At 36.8% G+C, this 16009-nt stretch overlaps 1 protein-coding gene across 1 annotated transcript in view; it reads right to left on the reverse strand.

The window, feature by feature from the left end:
- The window catches only part of LOC134158324 (protein eyes shut homolog), a gene marked incomplete at its 3' end in the record, with an annotated part of 365244 nt that overhangs the window by 37890 nt on the left and 311345 nt on the right, over positions 1 to 16009 (reverse strand). Inside the window, exons 23-25 of the mRNA XM_062608120.1 lie at positions 6144 to 6240; positions 5000 to 5107; positions 4030 to 4175 (exon numbers count right to left, since the gene is read on the reverse strand). Of these exons, the coding sequence (XP_062464104.1) occupies positions 4030 to 4175; positions 5000 to 5107; positions 6144 to 6240 (351 nt within the window). The remainder of the gene's footprint in view (positions 1 to 4029; positions 4176 to 4999; positions 5108 to 6143; positions 6241 to 16009) is intronic.

Below are 16009 nucleotides of genomic sequence, written 5' to 3' on the forward strand. Positions count from 1 at the left end.
AAAATAATTTTTTCATGAACATGAAAAATATTTCATTTGAAGCATGTCTGAATCATCTGGATTAAAATTTGATGTAAGGTTGTTCATATGGTAAGATTTATAAAGAAGTGATTAACACAGTCATGAAATGACCTTCTGGGTAAGTGATCATAATACAGTATGTTTAATTAATTCTTCCTTTTAAGATGTTGTACTGTGCAGCTGAAGAGAAATTAATCCTAGTGTTTTAATTAACAGGTTTTTAATAGGAAACTCAGTGGAATATACACATATTTGTTTTTTCTTGTTTTTTTTCTTTACATGATTGTGTACCAGTGCACATCCAGAATGCAACGTCACATTGATTTGTGATAATGCAGATATAGCTATACTCACTGATTAATTTCCTTATTTTGCTTTTAATTTTAAATTGCTGATTAAGTCACATGTAATTTATAGTTTCACAGTCAAAATAATTCCACTTGTTTGCACTGTATCTTCAGATTCTCTCAACAAAGGTTTACCTACCAAGCCAAAATTAAACCTGACATAGACTTTTATTCTCCTTTTATTTATTTAGATTATGAATACATTCCTGTATTTATATTTATGAAAACAAAGGATTCTGGAATCATATAAACAATCCCCGATTAAGACATTTAAAGTGTATCTTAGTGCTGAAAGATGACTATGTAAACATAGTCCCTTACTCTAAAGATCCATTCTCTATGTACATTAAATCTCAGGTTTGGCAGATTACAAAGTATAACATTTAGAGTTGCTTGTTTCTTTACAACATTTGCTGTACAATCTCAACAGTTCATTTTACAACCATTAACATTCATCACTACAGCCAATGAACGGCTAACCATTTAGACAAAACAGGTTTTCGATTCAGTAACTCAGGAGTAACTTTTAGTTTTGTGTTGTTGTACCTAATACTCAGTTACCACCAATGTACAAGCAATAAGCAGTAACAACGGTGATCTTGAGCAAAGAGCTATTCTACTTAGGTCTTTCAGCCACTGATTTTTTCAGTTAGTTCTGTAAACCAGGCCAGACTTTCCGCGTACAAAGACAGGATGTATGGAATGAGAATGATCAGACTGGAGAATTGAAGAGTTCACAGAATTTTGTAGCTAACTGTTTACCTAGGGACTTCATGATACGCTACGTAAGCATAGCATAACATAAACATTAAACACCAAAAATTCCAGGCCTGCATCTTTCAACATGAAAGTTTAATGGTATTTCAAATAAATCAGTATTTTTTGCAATGGAGTGTAAAACTAGGAAAAACTAATAACATTTCTGTGTGCTGGGAAGTGAGAGATTAAACTGATGTAAGGAGACAGTTTGTAGCTTTAGTATGTGTAAGTCATAGATCTGAAGGAACAACAGATGTCTGTTTATAAAGATCCTTTTGGGCAACAAGGATGATGTATACTATATATATAGTCGCTAAAGAGCAAATATAAGTGAAAGAACAGCAGCAGCTGATAGAATAGGAATAATAAGATCCTGTGTTGTCAAGAGGACCTAGTGGAACTGAGCAATATTGTTTCATGGAGCAATTAGCAGCCAGTCAAAGCAATTAACAAACCAGGGACTAAGCTAGGGATGGAAAGTTGTCACTGGGTCACCTGAACCTTTGATATGGTTTTGCTAGTCAGTGTGATTGATGACAACCAAACATACACAGAAGGCTACTGCAGAAGAGGGAATGCAGTCATCTTTAAAAGGTATTTTGTCAAAAAAAAAAAACAAACAAACCCAAAACCCAACAAAGCAAACCCAGAGAAAAGGAACTGTGTACTGTTGAAAAGTTGATTATTTGTTATTATCCTTTTGTTGCTTTTCTCCTCTAATACAGCACTGCTTTATTAATTCACTTTTAGGAAAAAAAAAGGTTTCTTGAATTCCCAGATCAGTTAGTTTTATTTTCCAAAGTATCTGGGGTAAGGACTTTAACCAAGGTTTATTAGTCTTACCTAGGGTTTAAGAACATCATTGTTGCTGCCAATTATTTTCTGACAGAAATCATTTTAACTGTGATCACTTTTTGAAAGAGTCCACCAAAGTTAGAAAGCAGTAGATTTTATCTTAGCAGTGTTGAGGAAAAGTTGTATTTTAATAGTTAATAAATTATTTTAATGTATTTTTGTTAAACAGGTATTTAAAATTAAATTAAATTATGAACAAGGTAAAGTAAATCCAAAATAAATACAATTATGGAATTCTTAAAATTTTAAGAGGTACATAAGCTGCCAAATTTTTAGAGCTACAGACATCAATGTCTAAAGACTGCTTTGCTTAGACATTAGAATTATGTAATAAGCAGAAAAAAACATTAAAAAAGTCTGATGAAAGTGAATACTTTTAAAATATTTTTTTATAAATGAAATGGAATATAGTAACAGTATTTGTCTTATCCCATTTAACATATTGTAATTTTTGCTCGCTTTCTATTCATATTTGGAAGTCTATATTTTAATTACTCTAGTCAATTATTAAAGTTTTCTCTGCACGTTAAAACACTTTTGAAATTCAAACCAACATTGTATAAAGATACATTGTTATGTATCTTTAAAGGGCCCTTGTCCATGATTAAAAAAAAAAAGCCGTTCCTAAGTGTACAAAATAACTGAAATACACCTATCTTTCAGAGTTAAACAAATTACTTTTGTCATACTGCTATAAATTCAGTACATTGAACACTAATATTTTGTAGTTCCACAGTATTTATTTTTACTATTTATAATTCCAAAAGTTGGTATTCTCAGACAATATAATTACCTTTTCTGTATTGTAGATAACATAAAACAAACAAAAAATGTTAAATATAAAAAAGCACCTATTGGCTATTTGAATTGTAATTGCTACAAAAAGTTTGCAAAACCACAAACTATCACAGAGCTACTTCGCAGGTTTGGATGTTTTCCACTTCATACGTGCTTCATGAATGCTTTTTTTGCTTCATCAGCCAGAAAAGCAATGTTTTGCTCTGAGAAGAACTTGTGTTGAAATCAAACTACATTCACTCACTTCTGAGCCTGCCAACATTGCAACTTCATTTTAAAGCCTTAGTTTAACTGCTATACCAAACACTTTGTGGATTAATTATTCGTTCAGACTTAGTCTAACTGGTACATTGCATAGCGGATGTCCAAATAGTGTCACTTGAAAGGGAGGAAAAAAAATCACAGGTCTTAATTAAGTGATTGCCAATGTATCACTAAATTTTGAGTAATGATCACTCCACTGGAAGTATGTGAACTAAAGTTTGTGGTGGTTTGAAGCAGGATATACAGCTATATAGATATTTCCAAAACTGTACTTATTTGTTCTGTGTAGAAAATACATTCCTCTCAGTTCAGTGGTGTCAATTGTACCTTTTCTAATCTTATGAATTATGTGGCATTTATCAAAGGCTGAAATGGGTAGGAAAAAACATTTTATACAGAAAGAATGAAGAAATAAAACAACTTGAGGCAGAGAACTATAAAAATTTCTGCAAGCTGAGTCCTATGACCCTACATGTTTTCAGATTGCTTAAGCTGGATATATCAAAAACATTAAGTATGAACTACTTATTCTACAGCATGCAGAGCATTTAAATGCCATCGTCATTTTAGAGAAATTTTACTGCATCTCTACCCACTAAATATTTTGTCATTAGTACTGCAAAAATGCAACAATCAACACTAAAGGCAACAGTGTCAGTCCAACAGGTCAGCAAAGTCAGTGGCTGAATCCAGAAAACATTTATTTTCTTTGCACTATGCAATCTCTCTTTTAATACCTTTCAGATGAATGTATGGGTGACTAAAGAAATCATAAATCAAGCCTTAATGTAAACAACATCTTGAGCTACTTAGCAAGACTTATATCAAAGTTCTATTTGAATTAATAATGATTTATCCTCCAAAAATGAGATGATTCTGTGCACTCTATTTTAATTATTATTTAGTTGAGGCCATTGCTATAAAATTAAAACCCTGTAAAACCTGTGAAACAGCTTTCTCCACTATGGTAGAGAGCGGACCGTACCTGTGAATCCAGGTGGACAGAAGCACCCATAGCCACCAAGTCTGTTGACGCAGCTTCCTCCATGCAAGCAAGGAAAAGTTTCACACTCATTTACATCCATCTCACACAGAGACCCATAGTACCCAGGTGCACAACTGCAGATGAATCTTCAGAAAAGAAAATAATCAGGTAAGTCAACAGAAGTAAACAACATGATCTACTCTAATATTGTGAAGCTGTATGTATGTCCTGACGTCAAGCTGGTGTCCCTAATCCTCATCTGTATCAAAATAATTAACAGACTGTTGTCCTGGGTTCGGCTGTAAGTTATTTTTCTCCTTCTTAGTCAACCTGGTGCGCCCCGGCTCCCCAGGGCTCACCATACTGATGCCGCCCTTAGCACAGATGCCCGTTCAGTGTAGCGCACTGCAGTCCAGAACTCCAGAACTTCTCATTTCCACATTTCTGAAGCAAGCACAGCAACGTATTCATTTTTTTAAATCACTAGAAAAATTGCGCACAATAATTTTAGCTGAAGGTATGAGGACTGACTTAAGGGTTAAAGTTCTTTTGACCTAAGACTCTGAAGAGTGTTGTGGAAAAAAACACAACGTACAAATTTTTCTCTTGATTACACTTAAGTTTTAGTAAACACACGAGAGAAGGTCATTGTCAGAAACTGAAAAGAGAGATGTACTACTCTAACTGATGATCAATTTTTCTTTATTTTAGTCCTTTTCCAAATTTATAAAGAAAAAAGAAGAAGATGAAAAGGTAAGGGGGGAAGAACAAATTGCACTGAAAACAGCTTCCCTTCTATTTTTCTTTCAGGTCACTTAAGAAACAAATATGTGAGTTAACAGCACTTGCCTACCTAATTTTAACACAGAATCATTGTCATGTGCTGAAGATCCCATCCAACCTCAGGGCAGTGAGTAGATTTTATACATAAGGAAATCAGAGAATTGTTTTTCATTTAGTAATAACTAACCTGTTTATGAGATCCAGGCAAGTTCCATTGTTTTTGCAGGGTCCTGATAAGCATTCATTTATCTCTGCTTCACAGAGTGTCCCAGTAAAACCGTGTTGGCAGGAGCACCTAGCAAAAAGGATATCACTCACCATGTTACTTTTTAGTTTAATAGAAAAAGATTTTGGGAAAATGTAGCAAATTTGGGGGAGTATGAATTAGGTGGTTCCAAAATCTTGTTTGATTTTTCTTCTGGTCCTTACAAAACTGCTTTAAAAAGCCTCACAAGTACAGGGACTGCAGCCCAGGAAATATTTTTTTTTTGCTATTATTAGTTGAAGGCCACAGCTTTTGTATTGACCCCACTGTGCAGGGGCTCAGAACTTGCCCTGGCCTGAGCTCCTTTTCACTTGTTTTGACACTTAGTCTGGAGCCAGTTGTCTGCTGCCTCTCATGCTTTAGCTTCAGCTCTGGAATTAGCAGAGGTGAGGGTGTGACACACTGGGGTAATCATGGTGTTACAAACAATAACCTTCTGAGTCCATGTGGGCTGGGGAAGCTGATAAACAATGCAAAGGAAGTAAATTGCCATAAGGAAACATACAAAAATAGCTCCCAGCAGGCCTGAGACTGAAGGTGAGAAAACCCTCAACCTTAAATTTCACACTTCTCCTGGCAAAGAGTCCCAGATACTGGTGACATGCAGTACCACTGCCAGTTCTTGAGGAAGACTGAAATCACTCCTCACAGGACACACACAGAAATTGTGACATTATAACAAAAGAGACAAGAGCTAGATAACTGCAAGATTTCCTAATATAACCATTATAACTACATTGTTCATGAAGCTGTTTTCTATTAGCTTCAACTCAGACTATTAGCATTATTGTAACTGGACTAACAACAGCTGTTTGTTATATTTTGATTAGATTCCTAAGATTTTAATTAACCCTACGACAGGTTCTTGAGTCCACCTGGATAGTGTACGTGTATGTCTTTTTGCCCAAAACATTCAGAGTGTAATGTAACAGTGTCAAACACACCACAAAAAAAGACATCACTGAAAGGCAGCAAACATAATACAGACAAAGTATGAGAAGACTAGCTAGATGATAAACATATGTGCATCATACTGAATAGCTGTCATTCAGATAATTTTCCTCACCTGTAATGGTTAATCCCATCCACACAGAGACCTTCATTCTGGCATGGATGGGAGATGCACTCATCACTGTTAATTTCACAGTAAATGCCCTCAAATCCTGAAACACAGATTATATTAACTGAATGAGTGAATCCTACTACATAATGCAAATACAAAAGTCACAGTTCCTCTTAGAGGTTTGGCTGCCTGAGCTCAGGGAGAATTTAGACAATGCACATGGCAGGCCTGAGAAACCTTATCTGCCCTTGAAGTTGTTCAAGAAAGAGCTGAGTAGTGACTACCCCTCCTCTTGGGGGCATCTAAGCTGAGGCTCTTGGTATCTGCGCTATGCACATGCTTAGTTATGTACCTGCTTATCTGGATGCTGACACTGGCCTTCAGACTAGCTCCCTGACTTGACCTTGGATCTGCCCTGTTCCTGTAGCCTTGACTGGCAGTCTGGTGTAGTATGGTGATCCTGGACACCTCCATTATCCCTGCATTGCTCACCTCTTTCAGATACTGTCAGACAGGACCATTGACAGTGAGGACCCTGCCCCGGCTGCCTTGGTAAGACTCCTGGCTTACCTTCACTTCCAGAGCAGCCAGCCCTCACTGCTCTCTGACTCCAAGGTCAGGGGCAGCAAGTGGATGCAATCCTTAAAGAATATTTTCCAATTATTTTTGTTCACCAAATTCATTTCAGGACAGTGTGAAAGTCTTAATATACTTTAATGAACCAGAAAGAGCAAATCTGGATGGAGCATCTGGCTAAATATACTGGGGTAATGTAACCCATTCTAAAGGACTGAGAAGGCTTTCTTGGGCACTGTGGGACAATGTCAGAAACTAAAAGCTAATTCAATAAATAATATATTACAGAGCATAATGGTAGTTACAGAGACCATATTTATTCAAAGCAGTCACTAGGTAAAAAAGAAACCCACACTTTTAACCGATTTCAGTGTTTAATGAAAAAAAAAAGTGATCAAGAGCTTATATCCAGAGTACATCACTTGCATAATACATTATGTTTGCCTCTGTAAACATCCCAGAATATGAGCTTAAGAGAAGTAAGACATTTTTTCAGTGTATAAGAACACTATTTCTGTTCTTCTATGGCATAAAACATGTTACATCATTCACATAAATAAATAAATAGTTGTGTTAAAATTATGTACAGTGGATAAACTATAACTACTTAGTTGAATTTTGCACAAATTGAATATGTTTTAATTGCTGTAGTAATGTATCAATTAAAATGAACAAACTATTTGTACTGTAGTGGCTATGATAAACATGATCACTTTTAGAAGACTGACTAAAGAGCATTCATGCTGCTCACCAAACTGCTTTTGAACACCATGTAGCTATCAAAATTAAAAAAGCTACAAAAAGAGCCACTGAAATTCAGTGTATATTATCATAAATAAGACAAAGGCTTTACTTTATTTCCTATTAAAACACGTAAAAAATTGGTATCAGTATTTTTTTAGATACTGAAATAAGGAGAGTAATGACTTTTATTGTAATATTATGTATTTGTGGTTTCCAAAGTACTTCATGGAAGTGGTCAAATTATCAATGATCATATTTATAATAATATGGCTTATGTTTTTCTAGATGCATTGGCTTTCTGTGGCAAGGTTATGGTAGTGGGGGGTGGCGTTACAGCTTCTGTAATAAGCTGCCAAAAGCTTCCCCTGTGTCTGATGGAGCCAAAGCCAGCTGGTGGGTCAAGACTGAGCCCATCAGCAACAGCTGTAGCACCTCTGGATAATAGTTAAGATGGGGAAGAAGTTACTGTGCAGGAGCAACTGCAGATGGAAAGAGGAGTTAAAGAGCCCTGCAGACATCAAGGTCAGTGAAGAAGGGCAGGAGGTGCTACAGGCACTAGACAGACATTCTCCTGCAGCCCATAGTGCAGATCATGTTGAGGCAGGCTGTGGCCCTGCAGCCCATGAAGGTTTACAGAAGAGTTGCAGATATCCACCTGCAGCCTGGGGAGGACACCATGCCGAAGCAGGGGTTTGCCCAAAGGAGGCTGTGACCCTGCAGGAAGCCTGCACTGGAGCAGGCTCCTGGCAGGACCTGTGGCCCCATGGAGAGAGAAACCCATGACGGTAATTGGTGAAGGATTTCTTCCTGTCCTTATCTCAACCCATAAACCTTTCCTTACATTTTCTCTTCCTTTCCCAGCTGAGGAGGGGAGTGACAGAGCAGCTTTGGTGGGCACCTGGCATCCACCCAGGGTCAACTCATCACATTACAGAAAATCATTACTGGAAAAGTTAAGCAGCTTGTTCAGAGTTGTGGGGAAAGCTGTGGAGAGAAATCTCTGCTGACACTCCAGTGTATGATCTAAACATCAACCCACATCAAAGCAGTTGGTGTTTTCGTCTTACCAGGAATTTTCTGTGCAAGAAGTTTTGTGTCTAGACCTGACTGAAATGAGTTTGCTGTGTTTGCTGAAGTTTTCAAAGCAAAGTTTGACTGCTATGAAGCTGGAAAACAAAACTTAGAATGTATCTCAAACTAACCCTTCAATTATAGTCATTTATATTCTTGTGATATTATTCTGGGGTTTTGGGGATTTTGGTGTTTTTTGTTATGTTTTGTTTTATTGGTTTGGGCACTTTTTTTTTTTTGAGGTTTTTTGTTGTTTTTTGTTTTTTTTTTCAGAAATATATTGAGTGTGAAATGATGCCCTTATTTATTTCCTGTTTGAATGACATTTCACAAACATTTTGTAAAAGAATTTCCATAATAGGGGACAAAAACTCTCTGACCCAGTGTACTGCTTGTAGTAGCTCCCTCAACACAGGCAACATTGTTATATTTAGTTTATTTTATGCACATGGGCTGGAGCCAGAATTAAAGATCCAAACATTTTTCTTATCTGTAACATGTATAAGCTGCATCATTATACTGCAGCTTGAGCCTTCATCTATATTTGCCTGAAGTTTAATTAAGGAAAAAAGAAAAGTAAATGGACTATAACTTTGGCTGTGTCAAGCTTGTTCAATGTTCAGTACTAGACCTGCTCACATCGAGTAGACATGCACACACACACAAGATAATCAGAAGTTGTTCTTTTGACACATGCCTTCCCGGTGCCACTGAATAAGATCAAAAAAGTAGTAACATGTTTCTATAACTCTGGTTTGATTAAGAAACTGGAGGACATAGTGAATGTGGGAAGCCACAACTACCATATGTAGCCACCATTTGTAGCCACCATTTGCAGCCACCTGCCTCATCTGTAATTTCTCATTTTTGGTAATGTTTGGTATTGCTGAAACTAAGTTCTGTTACAGAGTAGAAATCTATGTCAATGGGAAGGGGAAATGCGACTTCAGTGAAAAGTAGTACGCTGAAAGAGAAAGTAAACCTATGTAATATAAATGACCCCAAGGTATACAGGCAGATTTTAGTTTGACAAGGTGATCACTAAAGGGTGTGAAGCTAAGAAAGTAAAACAAAAAAATTGCCAACAAAACTTGTATGGAATAGATTCTTTTTTTTTTTTTTTTGTGGTACTATATACAACATTTGAGCAAGCACCTCTCATTAAAAAGCCCACCATAGCTGTCAGATTAAAATACACAAAAAGGAAAATGTGAGCATTCATCATTCTGCTTCTGCCTGCCATCCCCACTTGGCTATGGAAGTTTTATCATCTTTTTGAAGTAAATAGTACTGAAATTAATACATAGAGCATCATTTAGACACATTTTTGATTGCAGTAGTACACATTTTTTCAGCCCATAGCAAAATATAGCTACCTTTAAAAGACATAGAATCATAGAATCATAAAATTAAAAGACATAGAATCATAGAATTGTTAGGCATACCATAATCCTTAATTATATAGAATAGTTAGGGTTTGAAAGGAACTTAATATCATCTAGTTCCAACCCCCCTGCCATTGGCAGGGACACCTCACACTAAACCATGTCACCCAAGGCTTCGTCCAACCTGGTCTTGAACACTGCCAGGGACGGAGCATTCGCAACCTCCCTGGGCAACCCATTAGAGTGCCTCACCACCCTTCCTCCTTATATCCAATCTAAACTTCCCCTGTTTAAGTTTTAACCCGTTACCCCTTGTCCTGTCACTACAGTCCTGAATGAAGAGTCCCTCCCCAGCATCCCTATAGCCCCCTTCAGATACTTGAAGGCTGCTATGAGGTCTCCATGCAGCCTTCTCTTCTCCAGGCTGAACAGACCCAACTTTCTCAGCATATCTTGATACGGGAGGTGATCCAGTCCCCTGGTCATCCTCGTGGACCTCCTCTGGACTTGTCCCAACAGTTCCATGTCCTTTTTATGTTGAGGAGACCAGAACTACACACAATACTGCAGGTGAGGTCTCACAAGAGCAGAGTAGAGGGGCAGGATCACCTCCTTCTCCCTGCTGGTCACGCTCCTTTTGATGCAGCCCAGGATACGGTTGGCTTTCTGGGCTGCAAGCACACACTGAAGCCGGCTCACGTTCATTTCCTCATCGACCAGCACCCCCAAGTCCTTCTCCGCAGGGCTGCTCTGAATCTCTTCTCTGCCCAACCTGTAGCTGTGCCTGGGATTGCTCTGACCCAGGTGTAGGACCTTGCACTTGGCATGGTTAAACTTCATAAGGCTGGCATCAGCCCACCTCACAAGAGTGTCAAGGTCCCTCTGGATGGCATTCCTTCCCTCCAGCCTATCAACTGAACCACACAGCTTGGTGCCATTGGCAAACTTGCTGAGGGTGCGCTCAATCCCACTGTCCATGTCAGCGACAAAGATGTTAAACAAGACCGGTCCCAACACCAATCCCTGAGGGACGCCACTCGTTACTTGTCTCCAGCCAGACATTGAGCCATTGACCACAACTCTTTGTATGCGGCCATCCAGCCAGTTAAAATAAACAAACATGTAGCAGGCATGCTACTTTATCTAGTCTTCCTACAAATAGTGAAAAAGACCATTTTCATCATGAATTTTACTGTTTACCTATCACATTATGAAATAAGTAATCTATGAGTTCAATTTACTATTGAATATTGTGGGGTTTTAACTGACATAAATTAGCTTAGTTCTTTATATAAAAAAGTCTTTTTTTTCTTAATGACATACACTGTTGAAAATTATATAGAACTATTTCGATGATTATTTGATCCAGAATGAAAAGTTTTGAACTCATATAGTTAATTTTCTAAGTTTTTTTTAGCCCTTCGTGCAATTTTTAATGGAGATTTCGACAAAACCTCCTTCTTTCAACTGTAACGGTTAATCACAAACCCTCAGATCTGCTTAAAAGGACCTGAAAAAGATCAGCAGTATTAACTTCATTCATACTTTCTGTATGTCTCTGCTGTAGCTTATTTATAATTTATGAAGCTTGCACAAAGGATGTTTTAATAAAAGTGTATGCTATTAAGCATATTTGAATTCATACCTGACACATATTCTCAGAGTAAATGACTAAAATAAAGGAGTGTAACACTACGCACATCATTCATACAAACTGGAGAGGTCAAACCTCAAAATGTATACTGCAGTGTTTGCATAAAAATATTCATAAAATATTTATTTTATGGATACACTTGAACAGACACCCACCGCAGCACTTTCAAAAGTGCTCTGATCCAAATGATCACTTAAATTCAAAGATCACTAAGATCCAAAAGAACACTTAAAATGCTCATACTTAAGTGGAACTGGTTTAAGGAAAGAATTACCTTGGTAGTTTATTTATATAGCACTTGTTGAAGCTACGAGTAACATCATGGGTCTAACATGCATGGGCTCATGTTATTCTTGCATTTTACATGATATTTAAGCACAGTTTAAAGGGTAATACTTTAGGTTATTTTGTATGAGCTACAACTGCTGACACACATAGTTGTGATCTTCTGAGATGTTTAAACTAAAATTAATGTAAGGATGCAATTTTTATAATCATGTAGACATGTTTCCAAATTATTTCATGTATTACAAGAGGAAAGATAAAAAGACAATGGGAGGAAACTCACTTAAAATGTTTAATATGTCAGATATATTACTGAAACAAACATTTTTGAGTTGCAAAGAAATCTGCAGTATGTAAAACAGCATTCACTTAATGCAGTCAACAAAGCTTTATCCATAGTTTATACTTTGATTACAATTACTTTATTTGAATTATAAAACACAGTCATTTTAATTTTACGTGAACTAGTTTGCAAAATCATTAATTGTTGGAAAGCTTCAAAATACGTATGGTGCTGTAATGTATTGTTACTGTAGCAATATTTAGTACTATGTGTAGGAAAATAATATGCACATTTAAATGCAACTACTTGCTGCCTTTGCTACTGCCCATCAAACTTAAGAACAAAACTTTAAATCAACAACAAATGCAAATTATTTGATATAGCTCTCCAGCTGTACACTTTTCCAGATGTCAAACCTGAGTGACATCTTAAAAGTGCTGTTTATAACCTTAGTGTTTTTATGTAAAAAAAAATTAAAGTTTTCTGAACTCACTGCAAGCCATTCTGAACTTCTAAGTGAAAAAATGCATGTGACCAATGGGGAACAGCAAATGGCACACATGGTCACCATGAATACAGATTTCCATTAGATATCCACTCCTAATTTCCAACAATTGAATCCAGGAAACAAGTGGCTTTTTGGTTTTTCTTTTGCGTGGCCAGTATAAAGGCTAGACAAATGTCATTGTGAAGTCTGACAAACCAACCAATGTGTTTTGTTAAACATATTTTACACTATTTTTCCTGTCACATTAGAGAAACTGAAGATGCAAAAAAAATCTCATTAAAAAAAAAAAAAGACATAGGGTCACAGTCCTTCATTTAAACATTTTTTTCATTTTAAGGAAAATGGATAGCATTTTTTGAGGAAATTAAATGTATCTCAGAAATATTAACAGTTTTCATACTAATGGAGAGTAATTTCAAGACTTTCAGATATTAACAGAGATGAAAAACAATTAAAAATCATTACGATTCTTTGTGCTTAATTTTATTTCTGCATTTTTTTAACCATTCAGGAAGCATGAAAGGGTCTTTAATAATATGAAGTCTAAAACCACCTGTGTTCCATGGAGAAAGCAACGAAAGCAGCTTCTCTAGTCTCAAGCCCTAGTTTTCTCATACTCAACATTAACACTAGAGGTTGTGACAGTATGCTTAAATTTGTTTGTAATTTACATGCAGGAAGAATGATACATTCATTTTAGTTTACAGAAATTCCAATACTGTAGTAGTGTTGCTGTCAATGGGTGAAGCATTAAATGCTGTTACTTAAGATGGGACAGATCTTATTGTTCTTTCTGTTTCTCTGAAATAGAGGAAGTGGCTACTCCTGGAAACTCAACTCTGGGACTTAAGTTAGCTGTGAAGTGCAGGAATACACGGAACACAGAAGATACATATCTGGTGTTACAGTTATGGTTATTTTCATCTCCTTATTGCACTGCAGAGAAATATCACAGAATTTACCTATGCAGGTAACACAGAGGACTAATGGGGCTCTTTCTCCATAAGCTCTCTATTGTTTTCATCATCACAGTATAATTGATTGTATTTATTTCCATTTATCAACCAATGTTTACAAGCAGCAGGGATATCACAATAGCTCCATAAACATTAGTATAAGTATTCAGGTTATTCAGTGTAACACAGGTAAGTGCACATACCAAAACCAAAGGTGCATGAAATGCTAAATACGGTAAAAATATTGTTTCCCTTTGTGAATTATTTGCATATATTTCTGAAAGAAAATGGCACTGACATTCTCAGAAATCTGACAATATCAAACTTCTGTTCTTTAGCATCTACTTACTAGTTCTGCTTGATATTATTAATTTTGTACATTATGATAACTTTCAGTTAGTCTTATTTGAGACATGGGCTGAAAAATATTATATCTCATTTCAAACTTCCAGCTGTAAAATGCTATAGACCAAAAAAAAAATTATCATTAGCATGCTAGGAAAAAGGGCTTTAAAAAAGGTGTCACAGGAAAGAATTACTGACAGTAACCCAATAAATGGGGTGAGAATGTCCTGAAAAGAGCTGTTTAAAACAAAGATTTCAGAAATTACCCCGATGCATCAAGAAAGGAGCCATAAAGTCTTTCTTTTAGAAAGAGTATTTAGGAGGATAAAAAAAAAAAAAAAGGTGGCTAATTCTAGTCCAAACTCTAGCTTCTTAGAGACAGCATGGTATTGTCCTTAGATCTCATTGTCATCTTTCCCTGGAACATGACACGTAATTTCTCTACACCCTAAAACTGGTGGTTGTAATCTCATGACCCAAGCAATTCCTCTTGCATAAGTACATTTTTCATCTTCTCACTTACTAGCTTTATAACTTTAAAGACAAAATGAGCACAAAAAAGATTACAAATTTGAACAAATTTTCCTAAGCTGCCTATAGAGTCAGCAGAGTGACATAAATATTTAGCACAAACTACTTGACTTTGTACCTCTGCTTTTGGGTGAAATGAATTCCCTCAGGTCTATCCTTATGTCTCCCATTTCACCATTTTGTAGGCCTGCTGTTCAACATTCTTAGCCAGAGATATGATCTTGCACTGTCATGGTTTAAGCCCAGCCGGCAATCCAGAATCATGCAGCTTCTCACTCACTCCCCCCTTCTTCCCTCCCCCCGCTCACGGAGGGATGGGAAGGAGAATCAAAATTATGTAACTCCCATGGGTCAAGAAAAGAACAGTCCAGTAACTAAGGTATAACACAAACCACTACTGCTGCCACCAATAATAATAATGATAAGGGAAATAACAAGGGAAGAGAATACAACCACTCACCACCTGCCAACCGATACCCAGCCCAACCCCAGCAGTGATCTAGCCCTTCCGGGTAACTGCCCCAGTTTATATACTGGGCATGACATGCTGTGGTATGGAATACTTCTTTGGCTAGTTTGGGTCAGGTGTCCTGTCCCTGCTTCTTCCCGGCTTCCCCTCCTCCCTGGCAGAGCATGAGACTCACAAAGTCCTTGGTCAGAGTAACACTACTTAGCAACAACTAAAAACATTGGTGTTATCAGTGCTGTTCCCAGGCTGAAAGTCAAAAACACAGCACTGCACCAGCTACTAAGGAGAAAAATGACTTCTACTGCTGAACTCAGAACATGCACCCTGCATTTGCAAGAGTTTTCCTTCATTTTGAATATATCTTTTTCAGTAATTTGTTCTTTCTTGGAACACAACTGTTCTAAGAAAGCTGCACTATTTTTACCAAACTGTCCTGTCTTCTTTTTTGGTTGCCTTTATGAAACTAACACTTTTGTGCTTGGAATTATGTAGAACATCACAGTCTAGTGTCCATCCACTACTTTAATTAACCCTCTAGTTCTCTTATGTGTGCAGTTGAATTGCTCTTCTGATCTTTTGCCTATAGATCTCCCAGGGAATTTATGAACAGTTAGTTGCTCATGCTCATCTCCAACTATTTAAACATGATTCGTATACTATAGCTTTGCTCATGTTTCCTAACCTTCTCTTCTGTCACAGTAAATTTTCATTTCTATTATTAATTTCAAGAATTGAATTATTCAAGAACAGAAAAACTTGTTGATAAATTAAGCCATAAAATTTTCTACTATTTGCCCTAAGTTGTCTTTTCCTCTTTTGTTTCATTTGAATTTTTTATGCAGCATTTCAGGAGGAACTAATGGCAGGATTCAGTGCTGGGTATATGCATAACGGCATAAAAGACATCTCCTTCCTATTGCCTTGATCAAACCCTTGCTTATCAATCACTGGCAAAGTAGATGAGAACAGATATTTTCTGTAAACCTCTTGGCAAATGGGCTCTACTGCAGTGATTCCTGAATTTTTGCAATAATAGGCTCCCCTACAACATTCTTGCGACCA

This window comes from Pezoporus occidentalis, unplaced genomic scaffold, assembly GCF_034315485.1.
Source record: "Pezoporus occidentalis ecotype Australia unplaced genomic scaffold, CSIRO_AGI_Poc_V1 ctg13, whole genome shotgun sequence".
NCBI classification, from domain to species: domain Eukaryota; kingdom Metazoa; phylum Chordata; class Aves; order Psittaciformes; family Psittacidae; genus Pezoporus; species Pezoporus occidentalis.